The 26,506-nt window shown below is 50.8% G+C and overlaps 1 protein-coding gene across 2 annotated transcripts in view; it reads left to right on the top strand.

Moving 5' to 3' along the window:
• BRD4 (bromodomain containing 4) overlaps positions 1-26,506 on the top strand; it is a 51,702-nt gene that overhangs the window by 19,198 nt on the left and 5,998 nt on the right. The window contains exons 7-19 of one of the 2 annotated variants that reach the window (XM_071419698.1): positions 320-591; positions 2,959-3,321; positions 4,582-4,710; positions 6,680-6,889; positions 8,942-9,141; positions 9,975-10,273; positions 12,790-12,897; positions 16,457-16,509; positions 17,929-18,256; positions 18,984-19,652; positions 21,623-21,732; positions 23,407-23,572; positions 25,632-25,762. In XM_071419698.1, the coding sequence (XP_071275799.1) occupies positions 320-591; positions 2,959-3,321; positions 4,582-4,710; positions 6,680-6,889; positions 8,942-9,141; positions 9,975-10,273; positions 12,790-12,897; positions 16,457-16,509; positions 17,929-18,256; positions 18,984-19,652; positions 21,623-21,732; positions 23,407-23,572; positions 25,632-25,762 (3,038 nt within the window). Of the gene's footprint in view, positions 1-319; positions 592-2,559; positions 2,669-2,745; positions 3,322-4,581; positions 4,711-6,679; positions 6,890-8,941; positions 9,142-9,974; positions 10,274-12,789; positions 12,898-16,456; positions 16,510-17,928; positions 18,257-18,983; positions 19,653-21,622; positions 21,733-23,406; positions 23,573-25,631; positions 25,763-26,506 lie in introns of those variants that run through there. The other variant, XM_071419697.1, reaches the window with a different exon arrangement.

Below are 26,506 nucleotides of genomic sequence, written 5' to 3'. Positions count from 1 at the left end.
ATTTTCTTCCCTCTCTCCAGCAGTGCCCTCCAAGCCGGGCTCCTCCGCGGTTCCCAACGCCTCCCCAGCTCATTTTCCCCATACTTTTCCCCATATTTTCCCCCATATTTTCCCCCATTTCCCCCATATTTTCCCCCATTCCCAATCTATTTTCTCCCCTCTCTCCAGCAGTGCCCTCCAAGCCGGGCTCCTCAGCCATTCCCAACGCCTCCCTGGCTCAGTTCTCCCCTATTTCCCCATATTTTTCCCCTATAATCCCCATATTTTTCCCCCATATTTTCCCCCATTCCCAATCTATTTTCTCCCCTCTCTCCAGCAGTGCCCTCCAAGCCGGGCTCCTCCGCGGTTCCCAACGCCTCCCAAGGCTCCTCCCCGGCTCCCCCGGCCCCCGCGGCTCCCCCGGTTCCGGGCCTGGCGCCGCCGTTGCCCTTCGGGGCTCCCGGCCCGGGGGCTCCGGAGCTGCTGGTGCCGCCCGCGGTGACCGTGGTGCCCCCCGTGCCCGCCCCGCCCGCCCCGGCCCCGCCCGCCCCGGCCGCGCCCGCCCTGCAGCCCCACCCGCCCGTCATCCCCACGCCCGCCCAGCCCGTCAAGGTCAGTGGCGCTCGTTAGCGGCACTAATTGGGCTCATTGGGGTGGGGGGCTGGCCTTGGGGTTGGTGGTGTTAATTGTTTTATTGGTGTTATTATAATTGGGGTCATTAGGGATGGGAGGGGCAGCCTTGGGGTTGGTGGTGTTAATTGTTTTATTGGTATTATTATAATTGGGGTCATTAGGGGTGGGAGGGGCAGCCTTGGGGTTGGTGGTGTTCATTGTTTTATTGGTGTTATTATAATTGGGGTCATTAGGGGTGGGGGCAGCGGTCTTGGGGTTGGTGGTGTTAATTGTTTTATTGGTGTTATATTATTATTATCGTCATCGTAATTATTATCATTATTACTATTAGCACTGTTATCGTCATTATTATCAATAATGCTTCATTAGGCACCAGTAATTAGCTTAATTAGGGAGTGGGGTTGCGGTTGGTGTTGGTGGTGTTAATTGTTTTATTGTTGTTATCATTATTATTATTATTATTACCACTTTATTAGCTGCCGGTAATTAGCTTAATTAGCTGGTGGGGTTGGTGTTGGTTGTGTTAATTGTTGTTTATATTATTATTATTACTGGTGTTGGGATTTATTATTGTATTTAATGTTATTTATTGAGAGATCCCAAGGTAGAAACTCCAAAACCCAAATCCCAAAAGTAGAAAACTCCAAATCCCCAGTGAAGCATCCCAAGGTAGAAACTCCAAATCCCCAATTCCAAGGTAGAACCTCCAAATCCCCAATGAGAAATCCCAAGGTAGAAACTCCAAATCCCCAATCCCAAGGTAGAAACTCCAGAACCCCAATCCCAAGGTAGAAACTCCAAAACCCCAATCCCAAGGTAGAACCTCCAAAACCCCAATCCCAAGGTAGAAACTCCAGAACCCCAATCCCAAGGTAGAACCTCCAGAACCCCAATCCCAAGGTAGAAACTCCAAATCCCCAAGGAAGCATCCCAAGGTAGAAACTCCAAAACCCCAATCCCAAGGTAGAACCTCCAGAACCCCACTGAAGCATCCCAAGGTAGAAACTCCAGAACCCAATGAGAGATCCCAAGGTAGAAACTCCAAAACCCAAATCCCAAGGTAGAAACTCCAAAACTCAAAACCCCAATGAGAGATCCCAAGGTAGAAACTCCAAAACCCTGAAACATCCAAAGGTAGAAACTCCAAGAACTCCAAAACCCAAATCCCCAATGAAGCATCCCAAGGTAGAAACTCCAAATCCCCAGTGAAGGATCCCAAGGTAGAAACTCCAAAACCCCAATCCCAACGTAGAAACTCCAAATCCCAATGAGAGATACCAAGGTAGAAATTCCAAAACCCAAATCCCAAGGTAGAAACTCCAGAACCCCAATCCCAAGGTAGAAACTCCAAAACCCCAATCCCAAGGTAGAAACTCCAAAACCCCAATCCCAAGGTAGAAACTCCAAAACCCAATGAGAGATCCCAAGGTAGAAACTCCAAATCCCCAATCCCAAGGTAGAAACTCCAAAACCCCAATGAGAAATCCCAAGGTAGAAACTCCAAATCCCCAATCCCAAGGTAGAAACTCCAAATCCCCAATCCCAAGGTAGAACCTCCAAAACCCAAATCCCAAGGTAGAAACTCCAAATCCCCAATCCCAAGGTAGAAACTCCAAAACCCAAATCCCAAGGTAGAAACTCCAAATCCCCAGTGAAGGATCCCAAGGTAGAAACTCCAAAACCCAATGAGAAATCCCAAGGTAGAAACTCCAAAACCCCAATCCCAAGGTAGAAACTCCAAAACTCAAAACCCCAATGAGTGATCCCAAGGTAGAAACTCCCAATCCCCGATGAAGCATCCCAGGGTAAAAACTCCAAATCCCCAATGAGAGATCCCAAGGTAGAAACTCCAAAACCCCAATCCCAAGGTAGAAACTCCAAATCCCCAGTGAAGGATCCCAAGGTAGAAACTCCAGAACCCAATGAGAGATCCCAAGGTAGAAACTCCAAATCCCCAATGAAGGATCCAAAAGTAGAAACTCCAAAACCCCAATCCCAAGGTAGAAACTCCAAAACCCCAATCCCAAGGTAGAACCTCCAGAACCCCAATCCCAAGGTAGAAACTCCAAATCCCAAAACCCCCATGAAGCCTCCAAAAGTAGAAACTCCAAATCCCCAATGAAGCATCCAAAGGTAGAAACTCCAAAACCCCAATCCCAAGGTAGAAACTCCAAATCCCCAATGAGAAATCCCAAGGTAGAACCTCCAAATCCCCAATCCCAAGGTAGAACCTCCAAAACCCCACCGAAGCCTCCCAAAGTAGAAGCTCCAAACCCCAAAGCGCCGCCGCGCGCGCCCGACTCCCACCCCGAACTCCCTCCCCTGTCTCGTGTCCCCTGCTGGCAGACAAAGAAGGGCGTGAAGAGGAAAGCAGACACCACCACTCCCACCACCATGGACCCCATCCACGAGTCGTCCTCGCTGCCCGCCGAGCCCAAGGCCGCCAAGCTGGGCCCGCGGCGCGAGGGCGGCCGGCCCCTCAAGCCCCCCAAGAAGGAGATGCCGGACTCGCAGCAGCACCCGCTGGAGCTGCGCGGCTCCAAGGCCTCGGAGCAGCTCAAATACTGCGGCGGCATCATCAAGGAGATGTTCGCCAAGAAACACGCGGCCTACGCCTGGCCCTTCTACAAACCCGTGGACGTGGAGGCGCTGGGGCTGCACGACTACTGCGACATCATCAAACACCCCATGGACCTCAGCACCATCAAGGTGAGCGGGGAGTGGGGGGATATGGAAATATGGGGGGGTTTGGGGGGGGAAATGGGGGGGTTTGGGGGGGAAATGGGGATTATGGGGGGGAAATAGGGGGATAAATGGGGATTATGGGGGGGGAAATGGGGGTTTGGGGGGGGATAAATGGGGATTATGGGGGGGAAAATGGGGGTTTTAAGGGGATAAAATGGAAATTTTGGGGGGGAAAATGGGGGTTTTAAGGGGATAAAATGGGAATTTGGGGGGGGGGAAATGGGGTTGTAAGGGGATAGAATGGGGTTTTAAGTGGATAAAATGGGAATTTTGGGGGGAAAATGGGGTTTTAAGGGGAAATGGGGGGTTTTGGGGGGATAAATGGGGATTATGGGGGGGAAATGGGGTTGTAAGGGGATAAAATGGGAATTTAAGGGGATAAAATGGGAATTTCAGGGGGGAAAATGGGGGAATATGGGGGTGTGGGGGAGGAAAATGGGGTTTTAGGGGGTGAAATAGGGGGATAAATGGGGATTATGGGGGGGAAATGATGGTTTAAGAGGAAAAAATGGGGTTTAAGGGGATAAAATGGGAATTTTGGGGGGGAAATGGGGGTTTAAGGGGATAAAATGGGAATTTCAGGGGGGAAAATGGGGGAATATGGGGGTGTGGGGGGGGAAATGGGGTTTTAGGGGGAAATGGGCATTTAAGGGGATAAATTGGGATTATGGGGGGGAAATGGGGGTTTAAGGGGATAAAATGGGGTTTTAAGGGGATAAAATGGAAATTTTGGGAGGAAGAATGGGAATTTCAGGGGGAAAATGGGGGGGAATGGGGAGAAGTGGGGGTTTGGGGGAATAAAATATGGGGAAAATGGCATTTTAAGGGGATAAAATGGGGTTTGGGGGCTAAAACCAAGATTTCAGGGGAATTAAATGGGATTTGGGTGGGGAAAAATGGGGAAAATGGACAAAAAAAAGGGATTTTTGACCAAAAAAAGCCATTTTCATGGATTAAAAAAAGCGTTCTTTTGACCAAATCCAGTTGTTTTTATAGACCAAAAAAAGGGGGTTTTGGACCAAAATAAGGTGTTCTTTTGATCAAAAATACTCATTTTCCTGGCCTAAAAAAGGGGGTTTTTAGGGTTTTTACCCAAAAAAAATATTTTTTTTTTTTTTTTTGCCCAACCCCGCCCCATGAACCTCCCGTCCCAGGTGCTGAATTCTCCTGGAATTGCCCCAGAATTGCCCATTTTTGGTGTTTTTTTCCTCATTCCCGTTGCAGTCCAAGCTGGAGGGCCGGGAGTACCGCGACGCTCAGGAGTTCGCAGCCGACGTGCGGCTGATGTTCTCCAACTGCTACAAGTACAACCCCGCCGACCACGAGGTGGTGGCCATGGCCCGCAAGCTCCAGGTGAGGATTCCCAACTTTCCACTGGAAAATCCCAATTTTTTTTTCCCCAGCAGGATTTGCAAAAAAAAAACCAAAAAAACCAAAAAAAAATAAAAAAAAAACCACAAAAAAAAATTGGAATAATCAAAATACGATGACTCGGCAAAAAAAGGACCCCAAAAAAATTGGGGTGATTTATTGTTGAAGCGAAGGAATTGGAATTGTAGTTTTGAATTCCCAAATTTCAGGAAAATTCCTTTTTTTTTTTTCCCAGCAGGATTTACAAACAAAAAAAACCAAAAAAAAAACCAAAAAAAAAATCAGAAAAATCAAAATACGATGACTCAGCAAAAAAACGCCCCCCAAAAAATTGGGGTGATTTGTTGTTGAAGCGAAGGAATTGGAATTGGAATTTTGAATTCCCAAATTTCAGGAAAACTCCATTATTTTTTCCCAGCAGGATTTGCAAAAAAAAAACCAAAAAAACCCCCCCAAAAAATCGGAATAATCAAAATACGATGACTCGGCAAAAAAACGACCCCCAAAAAAATTGGGGTGATTTATTGTTGAAGTGAAGGAATTGGAATTTGAATTTTGAATTCCCAATGTTCTGGGAAAATTCCCAATGTTCCAAGAAAATTCCTTTATTTTTCCAGTGGGATTTGGGGGAAAAAAAATTGGAATAATCAAAAAATGTTGATTTGGCAAAAAAATGATTAAAAAAAAAAAAAACTGGGGGAAATCCTTGAAAATTGAGGGAAATTCTTTAAAAAAGGAGTGAAAATCCTTGAAAATCCTTCAAAAGGAGTGGAAACTTCTGGAATGGATGGAGAGGAGAGTGGGCTGTGAATCCATGGTGGAATCGACGCTGGAAATGACCTCAAAAATCATGGGGTCAACCAAAGATGACCCAAGAAGATCTCAAGAACTTGGAAAATGCAAGTTTTAAATGAGAAATTGAGGAAATTTTGTGAATTTTTGTCCCAAAACCATTTTGGAGATGGTTGAGATCTCCACTGGGAATCCATGGTGGAATTGGGGTTGGAAAAGATCTCAAAAATCATGGAGTCAACCAAAGATGATCCAAGAAGATCTCAAGAACTTAGAAAATGCAAGTTTTAAATGAGAAATTGAGGAAATTTTGTGAATTTTCGTCCCAAAACCATTTTGGAGATGGTTGAGATCTTCAGTGGGAATCCATGGTGGAATTGATCTCAAAAATTTTAGGAGTCAACCAAAGATGATCCAAGAAGATCCAGAAGAACTCAAGAATGTGGAAAAAGCAGCTTTTAAGTGAGAAATTGAGGAAATTTTGTGAATTTTTGTCCCAAAACCACCTTGGAGATGGTTGAGCTCTCCAGTGGGAATCCATGGTGGAGTTAAGGTTGGAAATTACCTCGAAAATTTTAGGAGTCAACCAAAGATGATCCAAGAAGATCCAGAAGAACTCAAGAACTTGGAAGACGCAGCTTTTAAGTGAGAAATTGAAGAAATTTTGTGAATTTTTGTCCCAAAACCATTTTGGAGATGGTTGAGATCTCCAGTGGGAATCCATAGGGGAATTGACCTCAAAAATTTTGGAATCAACCAAAGATGATCCAAGAAGAACTCAAGAACGTGGAAGACGCAGCTGTTGAGAAATTGAGGAAATTTTGTGAATTTTTGTCCCAAAACCACCTTGGAGATGGTTGAGATCTCCAGTGGGAATCCATGGTGGAACCTCTCTAAGATCATCAACCGAAGGTGATCCAAGAAGATCTCAAGAACCCGAAAGTCGCAGCTTTCACATGAGAAATTGAGCAAACCCCATCAATTCTCCCCCAAATCCACCTGGGACAGAGTCAGAATTCCAAGAAACTCCCAAAATTTCAGGGTCCCTCCCCCCACCCCACGTCCAGGTGTTGTTGACCTTTGGTGCAGGACCCACCTTTGGAGACGCCGCGGTGCCGACGCCGCGGCCTCACCCGGGGCCGTTCCCCTGTGCTTGCAGGACGTGTTCGAGATGCGCTTTGCCAAGATGCCGGACGAGCCGGAGGAGCCGGTGATCCCCGCCTCGTCCCCCGTGGTGGTCCCGCCCCCCACCAAGGTGGCCCCGCCCTCGTCCAGCGACAGCAGCAGCGACAGCTCCTCCGACAGCGACAGCTCCTCCGACGACTCCGAGGAGGAGCGGGCGCAGCGCTTGGCCGAGCTCCAGGAGCAGGTGCGGGCTGGCCCAGGGCTGCTTCTGGTGGCGTTGGGTGGTCTCGGGGTCATGGCTGGAGGTCAGGGATGGCCCATGATGGTCAGGCCCAGAGACAGCAAAATTGTTGGGTTTGCTGAGCTGAAATCGATGGGTTTGGAGACCCAGAATTGTTGGGTTTGTCAACCCAAAATCGGTGGATTTGTGACCGAAAATCGTTGGGTTTATGGACCTAAATCATTGGGTTTTTCAATCCAAAATCGTTGGGTTTGTAGACCTGAAATCGTTGGGTTTGCTGACCTACATTGTTGGATTTTTTGACCAAAATTGTTGGGTTTGTTGACCAAATTATTGGGTTCACCAACCTGGAATCATTGGGTTTGTGGATCTAAATATTTGGGTTTGTGGACCCAGAATCGTTTGGTTTGTCGACCTGGAGTTGTTGGGTTTGTGGACCTGGAATTGTTGGGATTGTGACCCTAAATCATTGGGTTTGTGGACCCAAAATCGTTGGGTTTATGGACCTAAATCACTGGGTTTTTCAATCCAAAATCGTTGGGTTTGTTGACCTGAAATCATTGGATTTGTAGACCCAAAATTTTGGGTTTGTTGACCCAAAATCATTGGATTCTTTGACCGAAAATTGTTGGGTTTGTTGACCAAATTATTGGGTTCGTCAACCTGGAATCATTGGGTTTGTGGACCCAGAATCGTTGGGTTTGTAGATCCGGAATCATTGGGTTTGTGACCCAAAATCGTTGGGTTTTTCAACCCAAAATCGTTGGGTTTGTCGACCTGAAATCGTTGGGTTTGCTGACCTACATTGTTGGATTTTTTGACCAGAATTGTTGGGTTTGTTTACCCAAAATCATTGGGTTTGTCGACCAAATTATTGGGTTCGTCAACCTGGAATCATTGGGTTTGTGGATCTAAATATTTGGGTTTGTAGACCCAAAACCATTGGGTTTGTGGACCCAGAATCATTGGGTTTGTGACCCAAAATCATTGGGTTTGTTGACCTGGAATTGTTGGGTTTGTGGACCCAGAATCATCGGGTTTGTCAGCCCAAAATCGGTGGGTTTGGTGATCCAGAATCGCTGGGTTTGTAGATCCAAAATCGTTGGGTTTGTTGACCTAAAGTTGTGTTGGGTTGACCCCAAATTGTTGGGTTTGTTGACTCAAAATCCTTGGTTTGACCCAAAATCCTTGAGTTGGCTTGACCCAAAACTCAGTGACCAGGTGGGGTCAATCATGGGTTGGGTTTGATGGCCCTGGAGGTCTCCATGGACCCTTGGAGATGACAGTGACCAGGTGGGGTCAGTCATGGGTTGGGTTTGATGACCCTGGAGGTCTCCATGGACCTTTGGAGGTGACAGTGACCAGGTGGGGTCAGTCATGGGTTGGGTTTGATGACCTTGGAGGTCTCCATGGACCCTTGGAGGTGACAGTGACCAGGTGGGGTCAGTCATGGGTTGGGTTTGATGGCCCTGGAGGACTCCATGGACCATTGGAGGTGACAGTGACCAGGTGGGGTCAGTCATGGGTTGGGTTTGATGACCCTGGAGGTCTCCATTGACCAGGTGGGATCATGGGTTGGGTTTGATGACCCTGGAGGTCTCCATGGACCCTTGGAGGTGACAGTGACCAGGTGGGGTCAGTCATGGGTTGGGTTTGATGGCCCTGGAGGTCTCCATGGACCCTGGAGGTCTCCATTGACCAGGTGGGGTCATGGGTTGGGTTTGATGACCCTGGAGGTCTCCATGGACCCTGGAGGTCTCCATTGACCAGGTGGGGTCATGGGTTGGGTTTGATGACCCTGGAGGTCTCCATGGACCCTGGAGGTCTCCATTGACCAGGTGGGATCATGGGTTGGGTTTGATGACCCTGGAGGTCTCCATGGACCCTGGAGGTCTCCATTGACCAGGTGGGATCATGGGTTGGGTTTGATGACCCTCGAGGTCTCCATGGCAGAGCTGCGCCCTGCTCTGGCTGAGAATCCTGGCCTCAGTCCCAGGTGGGACCTGACCTTCTGGAGAACTTCCCAGGCTCCCAACCTGTCCCCGTTGTCCACAGCTCAAGGCCGTGCACGAGCAGCTGGCGGCGCTGTCCCAGCCCCAGCAGAACAAACCAAAGAAGAAGGAGAAGGACAAGAAGGAGAAGAAGAAGGAGAAGCACAAAAAGAAGGAGGAGCTGGAGGACACCAAGAAGAGCAAAGCCAAGGAGCCGCCACCCAAGAAGGCCAAGAAGAGCAACAGCAACAGCAGCGCCTCCAGGTGGGCCCTTCCCACAATTCCCTGGGGCGGTTTGGGGATCCCCCAGTGCTAATTAAGGTAATTCATTAATGAGGGACCTTGTGGCCCCAGGGGATGGGTGGGGTTGAGCCCAGCCTTGAGCTCAGCTCAGGGTTTGGGGCTGGTTCTTCTCTGTGGTGCTGGGGACACCTGGCTGGGCAGGTGGAGATGGGCTTGGGGTGTGCAGGAGCAAGTTAAGCTCAGCTTTGGATGTCCAGGAGCAAGTTGAGCTCAGCTTTGGGTGTGCCAGGAGCAAGTTAAGCTCAGCTTTGGGTGTCCGGGAGCAAATTAAGCTCAGCTTTGGGTGTCCAAAACCAACTTGAGCTCAGCTTTGGGTGTCTGGGAGCAAATTAAGCTCAGCTTTGGGTGTCCAAAACCAACTTGAGCTCAACTTTGGGTGTGCAGGAGCAAGTTAAGCTCCGCTTTGAGTTTCTGAGTAAACCAGGCCTAAACCACCATGCTTTGTTGGCATGAGCAGCAAGAAGGAGGTGGTGGCAGTGAAGTCCTCCACGTTCCATGAGTTAGGGCCGGTTTAGGCTGGGTTTAAGTCTAAACCCCCATTTTTTGGTCACACACACACCAAGAAGGAGGTGGTGGCAGTGAAGTCCTCCAGGTCCTGTGGATTAGGGCTGGTTTAGGTCAGGTTTAGACCAGGTTTAGGCCTAAACCCCCATGTTTTGTTGGTGTGAGCATCAAGAAATCGCTGGCAGTGAAGTCCTCCAGGTCCTGTGGGTTAGAGCTGGTTTTAGGTTGGGTTTAGACCAGGTTTAGGCTGGGTTTAAGCCTAAACCCCCACGTTTTATTGGCATGAGCAGCAAGAAGGAGCCGGCGCCGGTGAAGCCCAGCAAAGCCGCGCCCGCCTACGAGTCGGAGGAGGAGGAGAAGTGCAAGCCCATGTCCTACGAGGAGAAGCGGCAGCTGAGCCTGGACATCAACAAACTGCCCGGGGAGAAGCTGGGCAGGGTCGTGCACATCATCCAATCCCGGGAGCCCTCGCTCAAGAACTCCAACCCCGACGAGATCGAGATCGACTTCGAGACGCTGAAGCCGTCGACGCTGCGCGAGCTCGAGCGCTACGTCACCTCCTGCCTGCGCAAGAAGAGGAAACCCCCAGGTACCTCCAGACCCCAGAATTTGGGGGTTTTCAGCCCGATTTTACGGTGGTTTTGATCCCCAGGGTTGGGTTTTTTGGAGAGGTTTTGGAGGTGGTTTGGCGTCGCCAAGATGGCGGCAGGTGGGAGTCAAAATGGCGGCGGGTGGGATTCAAAATGGCGGAAGTTAGGATTCAAAATGGCGGCAGGTGAGATTCAAAATGGCGGCAGGTGGGATTCAAAATGGCGGCAGTTGGGATTCAAAATGGCGGCAGGTGAGATTCAAAATGGCGGCAGTTGGGATTCAAAATGGCGGCAGGTGAGATTCAAAATGGCAGCAGGTGAGATTCAAAATGGCGGCAGGTGGGATTCAAAATGGCGGCAGTTGGGATTCAAAATGGCGGCAGTTAGGATTCAAAATGGCAGCAGGGGGGATTCAAAATGGCGGCAGGTGGGAGTCAAAATGGCGGCAGGTGGGAGTCAAAATGGCGGCAGGTGGGATCCAAAATGGCGGCAGTTGGGATCCAAAATGGCGGCAGGTGGGATTCAAAATGGCGGCCGCTGCTGGTCCCGTTTAGTTGCAATAATTCAAGATTTTATTTTAAAGTTAAAAGTTTTATTTTTAGAATGCAAGTTTGCAGCAAAGCAGTTGGGATGAACCGGTTGGGTTTGGGCTGAACCAGTTGGGTTTAGGACCAACCAGTTGAGGCAAACCAATCAGTTTAGAACCAACCAGTTGTGATTAGGACAAGCCAGTTGGGTTTAGAACCAACCAGTCGGTTTTAAGATGAACCAACTGGGTTTAGGATGAACCAGTTTGGTTTAGGACCAACCAATTGGGTTCAGGATGACCCAGTTGGGTTTAGAACCAACCAGTTGGGTTTAGAACCAACCAGTTGGGTTTAGAACGGCCCAATTGAGTTTAGAACAAATCAATTGAATTCAGGCTGCCCCAGTTGGGTTTAGGGTGACCCAGCTGGGTTTAGAACCAACCCATTGGGTTAAGAATGAACTGGTTGAGTTTGGAACCAACCGGTTGAGATCAGGCTGCCCCAGTTGGGACTCCCCACTTGACTTCAGCCCATCCCAGTTGGGTTCAGCCCATCCCAGTTGTGTTGAGGTTCCCATCCCAGTTGAGGTTCCCACCCCAGTTGGGTTCAGCCCATCCCAGTTGGGTTCAGGTTCCCATCCCAGTTCAGGTTCCCATCCCAGTTGGGTTCAGGTTCCCATCCCAGTTGGGTTCAGCCCATCCCAGTTGAGTTCAGCCCATCCCAGTTGACTTTAGCTCATCCCAGTTGAGTTCAGCCCATCCCAATTGGGTCGAGGTTCCCATCCCAGCTGGGTTGAGGTTCCCATCCCAGTTGGGTTGAGTTCAGCCCATCCCAGTTGGCTTTAGCCCATCCCAGTTGGGTTCAGCCCATCCCAGTTGGCTTTAGCCCATCCCAGTTGGGTTCAGCCCATCCCAGTTGGGTTCAGGTTCCCATCCCAGTTGGGTTCAGCCCATCCCAGTTGGGTTCAGCCCATCCCAGTTGGGTTCAGGTTCCCATCCCAGTTGGGTCAAGGTTCCCATCCCAGTTGACTTTAGCCCATCCCAGTTGGGTTCAGCCCATCCCAGTTGGGTTCAGCCCATCCCAGTTGGGTTGAGGTTCCCATCCCAGTTGGGTTGAGGTTCCCATCCCAGTTGAGTTTAGCCCATCCCAGTTGGGTTCAGGTTCCCATCCCAGTTGAGGTTCCCATCCCAGTTGGGTTCAGGTTCCCATCCCAGTTGAGGTTCCCATCCCAGTTGGGTTCAGGTTCCCATCCCAGTTGGGTTCAGCCCATCCCAGTTGGGTTCAGGTTCCCATCCCAGTTGAGGTTCCCATCCCAGTTGGGTTCAGCCCATCCCAGTTGGGTTCAGCCCATCCCAGTTGAGTTCAGCCCATCCCAGTTGAGGTTCCCATCCCAGTTGGGTTCAGGTTCCCATCCCAGTTGAGGTTCCCATCCCAGTTGGGTTCAGCCCATCCCAGTTGGCTTTAGCCCATCCCAGTTGGGTTCAGCCCATCCCAGTTGGGTTCAGCCCATCCCAGTTGACTTTAGCCCATCCCAGTTGAGTTCAGCCCATCCCAGTTGAGTTCAGCCCATCCCAGTTGGGTTCAGCCCATCCCAGTTGGGTCGAGGTTCCCATCCCAGCTGGGTTGAGGTTCCCATCCCAGTTGGGTTGAGTTCAGCCCATCCCAGTTGGGTTCAGCCCATCCCAGTTGGGTCGAGGTTCCCATCCCAGTTGGGTTGAGTTCAGCCCATCCCAGTTGGCTTTAGCCCATCCCAGTTGGGTTCAGCCCATCCCAGTTGAGTTCAGCCCATCCCAGTTGAGTTCAGCCCATCCCAGTTGGGTTCAGCCCATCCCAGTTGAGTTCAGCCCATCCCAGTTGGGTTCAGCCCATCCCAGTTGGGTTCAGCCCATCCCAGTTGGGTCAAGGTTCCCATCCCAGTTGACTTTGACCCATCCCAGTTGTGTGGATGTTCCCGTTCCCCGCTGACGCGCTCCCGTCGTTCCCTGCAGAGAAGCTCGACGTCCTGGCCGGCTCCTCCAAGCTCAAGGGCTTCTCCTCGTCCGAGTCGGAGTCCAGCAGCGAGTCGAGCTCCTCGGACAGCGACGACTCGGACTCAGGTTAGCGCCTCCTCCCTCCTTCCTCCTTCCCTCCTCTTCCTCGCTCCCGACCGACCGACCGACCTTGTGGCAGAAATAAACTCGATTTCATCGCCGCCTTCGCCGTCCGCTCGTCTTTGGGGGAGAAATATTTGGGCTTGAATTCCAGAGGGGGTCAAGTGTGGAGAAGGAGCAGAAATCCGCAAAAAATTCCCAAAAAAAGAGGAAAAAATCCCCCCCAAAAAAAAGAAGAAAAAATCCCCAGAAATCTCCCCAAAAAAGAGCAAAAATCCCAAATAAAACAAAATAATCCCCCCCCAAGGAAAAAAAAAAAAAAAAACAGGATCTGGTGATTTTCCAGAATTTTTCCAGGATAAATCCAGAATTAAGAATCTTTGAACATTTTCGTGATTTTTTTAGAAAAATTTTAAGGAATTTCCCATCAATTTGGGGATCTTTGGATGAGGTTAAAAGGTTTTGTTGGAATTTTTAAACCTGACTTAGGAATGAGAAAATCCAGGGATTTGGTTTTGAATTCTTTCCCTGGATTTATCCTTTAAATCCTATTTTTATCGGGTTTTTTTTTTTTCTGATTTTTTGCCTGATTTTCCATCAAATCCACCAAAATTAACAGGATTGGGATCATCCCAAATCCAGAACTTTAATTTTTCCCAAAAAATTGGTGATTGGAAGGAGAAGAACCTGAAAAAGGCATTTTTGGGGATGAATTTCACTCCAAACAACCAAATCCAGATTTTTTTTCCTAGAAAACTTTGATCTGCCCCAAATATTTTCCCCAAATCCGTTGATTTTTATGTTCCTTTTCCCAAGATTTCTCAGCCTTGGAAGCACCAATTCCTCATTCCCTCAAAAACTTGGAAAATTGGAAAATTTGGAAAAAAATTGGATGTTTGGGAATAATAAAAGCCATAAAAGGACTCCAAAAATTCACTTTTTTCATGGAATTTTACCCCAGGATTTGGGAGTTCGGATCCGTCCGTCGGCGTTTCGCTGTTTGGGTGGGAATAAAATCGGGATTTTGGGGGAAATTTGGGGAAAAAATCCCATAAATTTGACATTCCTGCCCCAAAATCACCTGGAAGTGACGTTTCCGTTTTATCCCCGTGGATCCGGGGTTGAAGGTTCATCCATGGGTTGGGTTGGGATCTCCAAAATCCGGGAGGATCCTTCTGGGAACGCGATCGCGACTCGGATCCGACAGCCGGGCAGGAACTTCGGGGTCATCCTTGGGTTGAAATCCCTGAAATCTTTTTTGTGGACCAGAAAATTCCAATTCGGACCCAAAATCGGTGATGATGAAATTCGGGATCATCCTTGGGTTGGGAATCTCCAGATGATCTCCATGGAACCTCATGATTCCACCTGGGACCCAAAATTGGTGGTGGAGTTTGGGATCATCCTTGGGTTGAAGTCCTTGGACCCAAAATCAGTTATGAAATTTGGGATCATCCTTGGGTTGGGATCTCCAGGATCTCCATGGAACTTCACGATTCCAACTGGAATCCAAAATTGGTGATGATGAAATTTGGGATCATCCTTGGGTTGGGATCTCCAGGATCTCCAGGTGATCTCCATGGAACCTCACAATTCCAGCTGGGGCCCAAAATTGGTGCTGGAGTTTGGGATGATCTTTGGGTTGAAACCTCTGGAATGTTCTTGTGGACCAGGAAATTCCAACTCGGACCCAAAATTGGAGATGGAGTTTGGGATCATCCTTGGGTTGGGATCTCCAGGATCTCCAGGATCTCCATGGAACTTCACGATTCCAACTGAGACCAAAAATTGGTGCTGGAGTTTGGGATCATCCTTGGGTTGAAACCTCTGGAATGTTCTTCTGGACCAGAAAATTCCATCTTGGACCCAAAACCGGTGATGAATGTTGGGATCATCCTTGGGTTGGGATCTCCAGGTGATCTCCATGGAACTTCACGATTCCAACTGGGACCCAAAATTGGTGGTGGAGTTTGAGGTCATCCTTGGGTTGAAGTCCTTGGACCCAAAATCAGTGATGAAATTTGGGATCATCCTTGGGTTGGGATCTCCAGGATCTCCAGGTGATCTCCATGGAACTTCATGATTCCATCTGGGACCCAAAATCGGTGCTGGAGTTTGGGATCATCTTTGGGTTGAAACCTCTGGAATGTTCTTGTGGACCAGAAAATTCCAATTTGGACCCAAAATTGGTGATGAAAGTTGGGATCATCCTTGGGTTGGGATCTCCAGGATCTCCAGGTGATCTCCATGGAACTTCATGATTCCATCTGGGAGCCAAAATCAGTGATGGAGTTTGGGATCATCCTTGGGTTGAAGTCCTTGGAATCTCCTTCTGGACCTCGCGATTCCAGCTGGGACCCAGTGGCTGGGAATGAAGGCTGGGATCATCCTTGGGATCTCCAAAATCCGGGATGATCCCTCTGGACCTCGCGATTCCGACCGGGACCAGCAACCGGCGATGGAATTTGGGATCATCCTTGGGTTGAGATCCTTGGAATTTCATTTTGGACCTCGCGATTCCAACTGGGACCAACAACCAGAGATGGAATTTGGGATCATCTTTGGGTTGAAGTCCTTGGAATCTTTCTCTGGACCTCGGATCAACAATTGGCGTTGAAGGTTGGGATCATCTTCGAGTTGGGATCTCCAAAATCCAGGATGATCCTTCTGGACCTCGCGATTCCGACCGGGACCAGCAACCAGTGATGGAATTTGGGATCATCCTTGGGTTGAGATCCTTGGAATTTCATTTTGGACCTCGCAAGTCCAACTGGGATCCAATGACTGGTGATGGAATTTGGGATCATCCTTGGGTTGAAATCCTTGGAATCTTCTGGACCTCGCGATTCTGATCGGGACCAGCAACCAGTAATGGAATTTGGGATCATCCTTGGGTTGAAATCCTTGGAATCTTCTGGACCTCGCGATTCCGACCAGGACCAACAACCAGAGATGGAATTTGGGGTCATCCTTGGGCTGAAGTCCTTGGAATCTTTCTCTGGACCTCAGATCAACAATTGGCGTTGAAGGTTGGGATCATCTTCGAGTTGGGATCTCCAAAATCCGGGATGATCCTTCTGGACCTCGCAATTCCGACCGGGACCCATCAACCGGCGATGGAATTTGGGATCATCTTTGGGTTGAAATCCTTGGAATTTCATCTTGGACCTCACGATTCCAACTGGGACCAACAGCCCGCGATGGAATTTGGGATCATCCTTGGGCTGAAATCCTCGGAATCTCCTCCTGGGAACGCTGGGATTCCAGCTGGGATCGACCGATGGAATTTGCCGAGGTTCTGCCCCCGGAGCAGCGACGTCCCCAGGACGTCTCATCCCGTGGAATCCATGGATTTTCTCGGGATCTTTTTCCGACCATTTTCCCTCCTTTTGTTTTTTGTTTTTTTGGCGGCAAAATCCCCGATCCCCAATCCCAGAAATCCCTGGGGAATTCCAGCTCCATTCCCTGAGGAGCTCCCGCCCCGTTCCCGATCGGCGCCGTCGGGTTCGTCCGGAGCCGTTCCCCAATTAATTTTCTCTTCTTTTCCCCCTTTTCTTTTTGGCAGAAATGGCGCCGAAGTTGAAGAAAAAAGGGCACTCGGGGCGGGAGCAGAAAAAGGTAGGAATGGGATTGGGATTGGGATTGGATCCGTGGGATTGGATCCATGGGATTGGGATTGGATCCATTCATTGGGTTGGAATTGGGGTCCATGGATTAGGGTGGGATTGGGATTGGGATCCATGGATTTGGATGGGATCCATCAATTGGGTTGGGATTGGGATCCACGGATTGGGATTGGATCATTCGTTGGATTGGGATCCATGGATTGGGATTGGGCTCCATGGATTGGGATCGGATCGGTCGTTTTGATGTCCAAAAACCGTTTTTGATGACACAGAAGAACATTTTGGTGTCCAAAACCACCTTTAGATGACCCAAGAGGTCATTTCGACAACCAAAACACCGTTTTGGTGTCCAAAACCGTATTTGGATGACCCAAAAGGTCATTTTGGTGTCCAAAACCACCTTTAGGTGACCCAAGAGCTCATTTTGGATTCCAAAACCACCTTTAGGTGACCCAAGCGCTCACTTTGACCACCAAAATTTTGATGACGACCAATTTTGCTGCCCCGCCAGCCCATTCCCTCCCACCCCCAAACCCCTTTTTTTCCTCCACCCCACCAGAACATCTCCAGTTCCACAACACCACCACCACCACCAGAACATCTCCACTTCTTCCAACTCCTCCTCCTTCCACAGCACCACCACCACACCAGAACATCTCCACTTCCACAGCACCACCACCACCACCACCACCACCAGAACATCTCCATTTCCCCAGCACCACCACCATCACCAGAACATCTCCGCTTCTTCTAACTCCTCCTTCCTTCCACAGCACCACCACCAGAACATCTCCACTTCCACAGCACCACCCCACCAGAACATCTCCACTTCTTCCAACTCCTCCATCCTTCCACACCATCACCCCACCAGAACATCTCCACTTCTTCTAACTCCTCCTCCTTCCACAGCACCACCAGAACATCTCCACTTCTCCTAACTCCTCCCTCCCTCCACAGCACCACACCCCGCCAGAACATCTCCGCTTCCACACCACCACCACCACCACCACCACCACCAGAACATCTCCACTTCCACAGCACCACCACTCCAGAACATCTCCACTTCTTCTGACTCCTCCGTCCTTCCACAGCACCACCACCATCACCCCACCAGAACATCTCCGCTTCCACAGCACCACCACCACCACCACCAAAACATCTCCACTTCCACAACACCACCACCAGAACATCTCCAGTTCTTCTGACTCCTCCTCCTTCCACACCACCACCATCACCAGAACATCTCCACTTCTTCCAACTCCTCCACCTTCCACAGCACCACCACCACCACCAGAACATCTCCACTTCCACACCACCACCACCACCACCAGAACATCTCCACTTCCACAGCATCACCACCACCACCAGAACATCTCCGTTTCTTCTAACTCCTCCCTCCCTCTCTCCACAGCACCACCACCACCACCACCCCGCGGCGCCATCGCAGCCGCAGCCCGTCCCGCCGGCGCTGCCGCAGCCGCCGCAGCCGCCTCAGCCCGTCCCGCCGCCCGCCGCGCCCCTGAAGGCGTCGCCGCCGCCGCCGCCGCCCTTCGTGCCCGCGCAGGTGCCCGTCCTGGAGCACCCCTTGCCGGGCACCATGTTCGACACCATGGCCCACTTTGGCCAGCCCATCCTGCACCTGCCCCAGCCCGAGCTGCCGCCCCCGCCCCACCTGCCCCCGGCGCCGCCCGAGCACAGCACCCCGCCCCACCTCAACCAGCACGTGGTGTCTCCTCCAGGTGAGCCGGGGTCCGCCGAGAGGAGGAGGAGGGTGCTGGGTGGGGAGAGGGAGGTTCTTCACCTTGGTGTCCATCGTGGTCTTGTTGGGGTGGTCCAAAATCCTAGAGGATGAGGATGGTGGTAGATGGGAGAAAAGGGAGGTTCTTGGGTCTTGGTATCCACCATGGTCTTGTTGAGATGACCCAAGAGGAAGAGGAGGGTGTTAGATAGGGGAGAGGGAGGTTCTCGGGTCTTGGTGTCCATCGTGGTCTTGTTGGGGTGGCCCGAGAGGAGGAGGATGGTGGTAGATGGGAGAAAAGGGAGGTTCTTGGGTCTTGGTGTTCACCGTGGTCTTGTTGAGATGGCCAAAGAGGAAGAGGATGGTGGTGGCTGGGGAAAGGGAGGTTCTGAGGTCTTGATGTTCACCATGGTCTTGTTGGTCCCAGCACCGTGTCCTTCCTGGCACATTCCAGAAGGAAAGGAGAGCGTGGGGTGGGTGGGACCGGGAGGTGTTGGACCATCCCCTGCAGGTTCTCCTGGTCCCACCACCGTGTCCTTGCTGGCACATCCCAGAATACCAATATAGGGTGGGGTTTGGGGTTGTTGGACCATCCCCTGCAAGTTCTCCTGACCTCACCACCGTGTCCTTCCTGGGACATCCCAGAAGACCAATATAGGGTGGGGATTGGGGTTGTTGGACCATCCCCTGCAGGTTCTCCTGACCTCCTGCGCCTCCTTCCTCCGCAGCTTTGCACAACGCTCTGCCTCAGCAGCCCTCGAGGCCCAGCAACCGGGCGGCGGCGCTGCCCCCGAAGCCTCCGCGGCCGCCGGCCGTGTCCCCGGCGCTGCCGCCGCCGCCGCCGCCGCAGCCGCTGCTCCCGCAGCCGCCGCTGCCGCAGCCGCCGCAGGTGCTGCTGGAGGACGAGGAGCCGCCGCCGCCGCCGGTGCCGCCCGCGCCGGTGCCGCCGCCGCCGGTGCCGCCGCCGCACCACAGCCTCCCCCTGAGCGCCAGCCAGATGCAGCTGTACCTGCAGCAGCTGCAGAAAGTGCAGCCGCAGACTCCGCTTCTCCCTTCAGTGAAGGTCCAGTCGCAGGCGGCGCCGCAGCCGCAGCCGCCACCGCCGCCGCCTCCCCCGGCGCAGCTGCCGCCGCCGCCGCCGCCGTCGGCGCATCCCGCGGTGCAGCCGCTGCAGCCGCCGCCGCCGCCGCGCCCGCTGCACCTGCAGCCACCCCTGCCCTTCCCCGCGCACCTGGCGCAGCCGCCGGCGCCGCCGCAGCCGCCGCAGCAGCCGCAGCCGCAGCCGCCGCAGGTGCAGCAGCAGCAGCAGCAGCAGCAGCAGCAATCGGCCAAAGCGCAGCAGGTCATCCAGCACCACCCGTCACCGCGGCAACACAAAAACGACCCCTACGGCAGCGGTGAGGCCGGAGGGACGGACAGACAGACACGGGGATGGGAGGGGCGGGGGCCGGCCATGGATGGATGGATGGATACGTGATGGACGGACGGACACATGGAGGGATGGATGGATGGATGGATGGATGATGGATGGATACGTGATGGACGGACGGACGGACACATGGAGGGATGGATGGACAGATGGATGGATGGATGGATGGATGGATACATGGAGGGATGGATGGACGGATGGATGGATGGATGATGGACGGATGGACAGACACATGGAGGGATGGATGGATGGATGGATGATGGATGGATGATGGATGGCTGGACGGACACATGGAGGGATGGATGGACAGATTGGTGGATGGACGGACACATGGATGATGGATGGATGGACAGACAACATGGATGATGGATGGACGGACAGACACATGGAGGGATGGGTGATGGATGGATGGATGGATAGACACATGGATGATGGATGATGGATGGACAGATGGATGGATGATGGATGGATGGACAGACAAACACATGGATGGCTGGAGGGATGGATGGATGGACAGACACATGGATGGATGGATGATGGATGGATGGATGGACAGACACATGGAGGGATGGATGGATGGACAGACACATGGATGATGGATGGACGGACAGACACATGGAGGGATGGGTGATGGATGGATGGATGGATGGATGGACACATGGATGGATGGATGGATGATGGATGGATGGATGATGGATGATGGATGGATGGATGATGGATGGATGGATGGATGATGGATGGATGGATGATGGATGGATGGATGATGGATGATGATGGACAGACAAACACATGGATGGATGGATGGATGGATGGATGGATGGATGATGGATGGATGGATGATGGATGGATGGATGATGGATGGATGATGGATGGATGGATGATGGATGGATGATGGATGGATGGATGGATGGATGGATGATGGATGGATGGATGATGGATGGATGGATGATGGATGGATGGATGGATGGATGGATGGATGGACACATGGATGGATGGATGGATGGATGGATGGATGGATGGATGGATGGACAGACACATGGATGGATGGATGGATGGGAAGGGTGGGGTGGAATCGCCCGGCGAGGGCTCAGCACGTCAGGGAGCTCTGAGAGCTTGAGGCTGTTGGGGATCTCCAGGTGTTGAGGATCTCAAAGTGTTGAGGGTCTCCAGCTGTTAAGGATTTCCACATTTTGAGGATTTCCACATGTTGGGGATCTCCAGGTGTTGGGGATCTCCAGGTGCTGGGGATCTCCAGGTGTTGAGGGTTCCAGGTATTGAGGATCTTGATGTCCCTCAAGGCCATCTGGAGGTTCTTTGAGGAGGCTCCAATGTCCCTCAAGAACATTTTGGGGTTCTTTGGGGCCATTCCGGTGTTCTTTGTGGGCATCCTGATGTTCCTCAAGGATGTTCTGGGATTCTTTGAGGAAACCCTGATGTTCCTTAAGAACATCTTGAGGTTCTTTGAGGAACATCCTGATGTCCCTCAAGAACATTCTGGGGTTCTTTGAGGAAACTCCAATGTCCCTCGAGGACATTTTGGGGTTCTTTGGGGCCATTCTGGGGTTCTTTGAGGAACATCCTGGTGTCCCTCAAGAACATTTTGGGGTTCCTTGAGGAAACCCTGATGTTCCTCATGTTCCTCAAGAACATTCTGGGGTTTTTTGAGGAAACCCTGATGTTCCTCAAGGCCATCTTGAAGTTCTTTGAGGAACATCCTGGTGTCCCTCAAGAACATTTTGGGGTTCCTTGAGGAAACCCTGATGTTCCTGGTGTTCCTCAAGGCCATCTCGAGGTTCTTTGAGGAAACTCCGATGTTCCTCAGGAGAATTTCGGGTTTCTCTGGGGCCATCCTGGGGTTTTTTGGGGGCGCGCTGGGGTTGGTGACGGTGACGATGACGACGGTGACGACGGCGACTGACCGGTGCCCACCTGTTGCAGGTCACCTGCGGGAAGCCCCCTCCCCCCTCATGATGCCTTCCCCACAGATGCCGTTCCAGGGCCTCGTGCCTCAGTCGCCCCCTCAGCAAAACATCCAGCCAAAAAAACAGGTGAGGAACGGCGGGTGCGGGGTTTGGGGTCGGGTGAAACAACCTGGGTTTGGGTTTGGGGTTTGGGGTTTGGGGTCAGGTGAAACAACCTGGGTTTGGGTTTGGGGTTTGGGGTTTGGGGTTTGGGTCAGGTGAAACAGAGTTTGGGTTTAGGGTTTGGGCTTTGGGCTTTGGGTCAGGTGAAACAAACAGAGTTTGGGTTTAGGGTTTAGGGTTTAGGGTTTGGGATTTGGGGTTTGGGGTCAGGTGAAACAACCTGAGTTTGGGTTTGAGGTTTGGGTCAGGTGAAACAACCTGAGTTGGGGTTTGGGGTTTGGGGATTGGGGTCAGATGAAAAACGAGTTTGGGGTTTGGGGTCAGGTGAAACAATCAGAGTTTGGGCTTTGGGCTTTGGGCTTTGGGTCAGGTGAAACAAACAGAGTTTACGTTTAGGGTTTGGGGTTTAGGGTTTGGGATTTGGGGTTTGGGTCAGGTGAAAAACAACAGGTTTGGGGTCAGATGAAAAACGAGTTTGGGGTTTGGGGTTTGGGGTTGGGGTCAGGTGAAACAATCAGAGTTTGGGTTTAGGGTTTGGGGTTTGGGTCAGTTGAAAAACAACAGGTTCAGGGTCAGATGAAAAACGGGTTTGGGGTTTGGTGTTGGGGTCAGGTGAAACAACCAGAGTTTGGGTTTAGGGTTTGGGGATTGGGATTTGGGTCAGGTGAAAAACGAGTTTGGTGTTTGGGGTTGGGGTCAGGTGAAACAACCAGAGTTTGGGTTTAGGGTTTGGGGTTTGGGGATTGGGGTCAGGATTGGGATTTTAGGATGGATCCTAAACCCGGATTTCTGCAGGAGCTGCGAGCGGTGTCAGGGCCAGGATTGGGGTCAGGATTGGGATTTTGGGATGGATCCTGATCCCAATTTTCCATGGCAGGAGCTGCGAGCGGCCTCGGTGTCGGGATTGGGTTTGGGGTTGGGATTTTAGGCCCAATCCTGATCCCAGATTTCCATGGCAGGAATTGCAGTCAGGATTGGGTTTGGGGTTGGGATTGGGATTTTAGAACCTGAATTTCCATGGCAGGAGCTGCGAGCGGCCTCGGTATCAGGATTGGGGTCAGGATTGGGATTTTAGGGCCCATCCTGATCCCAGATTTCTGCAGAATTGCAGTCAGGATTGGGGTCAGGTTTGGGATTTTAGGGCCCATCCTGATCCCAGATTTCTGCAGGAATTTCAGTCAGAATTGGGATTTTAGGGCCCATCCTGATCCCAATTTTCCCTGGCAGGAGCTGCGAGCGGCCTCGGTGTCGGGTTTGGGTTTGGGATTTGGGGTTTTGGGATGGATCCTGATCCCAGATTTCCATGGCAGGAGCTGCGAGCGGCCTCGGTGTTGGGTTTGGGGTCAGGATTGGGGTTTTAGGGCCCATCCTGATCCCAGTTTTCCGTGGCAGGAGCTGCGAGCGGCCTCGGTGTCGGGTTTGGGGTCAGGATTGGGGTTTTAGGGCCCATCCTGATCCCAGATTTCCATGGCAGGAGCTGCGAGCGGCCTCGCTGTCGGGTTTGGGGTCAGGATTGGGGTTTTAGGGCCCATCCTGATCCCAGATTTCCATGGCAGGAGCTGCGAGCGGCCTCGGTGTTGGGTTTGGGGTCAGGATTGGGGTTTTAGGGCCCATCCTGATCCCAGATTTCCATGGCAGGAGCTGCGAGCGGCCTCGGTGGTGCAGTCGCAGCCGCTCGGGGCGGGCAAGGAGGAGAAGCTGCACTCGCCCGTGATCCGCACCGAGACCTTCAGCCCCCCCCTGCGCCAGGAGCCCCCCAAGGGCCACCCCGAGGGCATCAAAGCGGCCCCGCACCTCCCCCAGCGTGAGTGCGGCACCCCCAGAACACAAAAACCCCAAAAATCCCCGTTGAAACCCCATTGGAACACCATTGGAATCCATTGAAACCCCATTGGAATCCAATGAAACCCCATTGGAATCCAATGAAACCCCATTGGAATCCATTGAAACCCCATTGGAATCCCATTGAAACCCCATTGGAATCCATTGAAACCCCATTGGAATCCAATGAAACCCCATTGGAATCCCATTGAAACCCCATTGGAATCCATTGAAACCCCATTGGAATCCATTGAAACCCATTGGAATCCAATGAAACCCCATTGGAATCCCATTGAAACACCATTGGAATCCATTGAAACCCATTGGAATCCATTGAAACCCATTGGAATCCATTGAAACACCATTGGAATCCATTGAAACCCCATTGGAATCCCATTGAAACCCATTGGAATCCATTGAAACCCATTGGAATCCATTGAAACACCATTGGAATCCCATTGAAACCCCATTGAAATCCCATTGAAATCCGTTGGAATCCCATTGAAATCCCATTGAAATCCTGTTGAAATCCCATTGAAATCCATTGAAATCCCACTGAAACCCCATTAAAATCGCATTAAAATCCCATTGGAATCCCCATTGAAACCCCATTGGAATCCATTGCAATCCCATTGAAATCCCATTAAAATCCCATTGAAATCCCGTTGAAATCCATTGAAACCCCATTAAAATCCCATTGGAAATCCATTGGAATCCCATTCAAATCCCATTGAAACCCCATTAAAATCCCATTGAAATCTCATTGAAATCCATTGAAATCCCATTCAAATCCTATTGGAATCCCATTGAAACCCCATTGAAATCCCATTGAAATCCATTGGAATCCCATTGAAATCCATTGAAATCCATTGAAACCCCATTGAAACCCCATTGAAATCCATTGAAACACCATTGGAATCCCATTGAAACCCCATTGAAATCCCATTGAAATCCATTGAAATCCCATTGGAATCTCATTGGAATCCCATTCAAATCCCATTGAAATCCTGTTGAAATCCCATTGAAATCCATTGAAATCCCACTGAAACCCCATTAAAATCGCATTAAAATCCCATTGGAATCCATTGCAATCCCATTGAAATCCCATTGAAATCCATTGGAATCCCATTGAAATCCCAATTAAATCCATTGAAATCCCATTGAAATCCCACTGAAATCCCATTGAAATCCCATTAAAACCCCATTGAAATCTCATTCAAATCCATTGGAATCCCATAAAGTGCCACGGTGAGAGAGAAAACCCTAAAAAATTCCCATAAAATTTCATAGAGAGGGAAAAACCCCCCAAAAAAATCCCCTAAAGTTTCATGGAGATGAAGAAAGTTTTAAAATAAAAATTCCCCTATGGGAATGGGTCAAAAACCCCAAAAAACTCCAGTGTGGGAATGAGACCCCAACACCCCCCAAGTTTTGGGGTCAGAATCCCCGATTTTGGGGCCAAAATCCCAAAAATTTCCATTTTTGGTGTTTCAGGGCCGGAGCTGAAGGTGCTGGAGGGGGGGAGGAGCCTGGGCCACCCCAATTTTGGGATCTGAGACCCCCAGAATTCCCAATTTTGGGGTCAGAATTCCCAATTTTGGGGTCGGAATTCCCAATTTTAGGGCCATAAATCCCCGATTTTGGGTCCAAAAAGGTGAAAATTTCCATTTTTGGTGTTCCAGGGCCAGAGCTGAAGGCGCTGGAGGGCGGGGGAGGAGCCTGGGCCACCCCAATTTTGGGGTCAGAAATTCCCAATTTTTGAGCCATAAATCCCCGGAATTCCCAATTTTAGGGCCATAAATCCCCAATTTTGGGTCCGAAAAGGTGAAAATTCCCAATTTTGGGTTTCCAGGGCCAGAGCTGAAGCCCCTGGAGGGGGCGGAGGAGCCTGGGCCACCCCAATTTTGGGGTCAGAAAATCCCAATTTTGGGGTCAGAAATTCCCAATTTTTGAGTTCCAAATCCCCAGAATTCCCAATTTTAGGGCCACAAATCCCCGGTTTTGGGTCCAAAAAGGCGAAAATTTCCATTTTTGGGTTTCAGGGCCGGAGCTGAAGGCGCTGGAGGGCGGGGGAGGGGCGCGGGCCGTGATTCGTCCCCCGGAGCCGACCCCGCCCCCCCCGGACAAGGAGCGGCAGAAAACGGAGCCCAAAACCCCCGTGGCCCCCAAAAAGGTACCCAAAAATACCCAGTTTGGGGCAAAAATCAACAAATTTGGGGCAAAAATCAACAAATCTGGGGCTAAGCCAATTTTTGGGAGAAAAAAATCCCAATTTTTGGGGAAAAAATGCCAATTTTGGAGGGAAAAATGCCAATTTTGGGGGGGAAAAAACCCAAATTTTGGGCTAAACCAATTTTTGGGAAAAAAAGTCCTAATTTTTGGGGAAAAAAATCCCAAACTTTGGGAAAAAACACACAAATTTTGGGGGCAAAAAAATCCCCAAGCTTTGGGGAAAAAAAAAAAAACAACCAAATTTTGGAAAAACAAAACCCAATTTTGGGGGGAAAACCCCAAATTTTGGACAAACCCCACCCCCACATTTTGGGGAAAAAAAAAAAACCCTCCAAATTTTGGGGAAAAACCCCCAAATTTGTGCAAAAATCTTTCAGATTTTGGGGGAAAAAATCCTCAAATTTTGGTCAAGAAATCCCCAATTTTTGGGAAAAAAAAATTCCGAATTTTGGGCAAAACTCCCTCAAATTTTAGGCAAAAAATGCCCAATTTTGGAGGGAAAAAAGTCCCAAATTTTGGGCAAAAGAAACCTAAATTTTGGGCAAAACCCCTAAATTTTGGGCAAAAAACCAGGCTGAGAGACCTGGAGGATACCAGGGTTGGGTCTGGGAGAACCCCCTGAGGTCCCACCAGGCTGAGGAACCTGGAGAAGCCCCTGAGATGCCACCAGGTTGGCTCCAGGTCC

The sequence above is a fragment of the Agelaius tricolor genome, unplaced genomic scaffold, assembly GCF_023055355.1.
Source record: "Agelaius tricolor isolate 1412-34295 unplaced genomic scaffold, bAgeTri1.0.p SCAF_116, whole genome shotgun sequence".
NCBI classification, from domain to species: Eukaryota; Metazoa; Chordata; class Aves; order Passeriformes; family Icteridae; genus Agelaius; species Agelaius tricolor.
The sequence above is the reverse complement of the archived record's forward strand: the minus strand, read 5'-3'. Positions and strand labels throughout refer to the sequence as shown.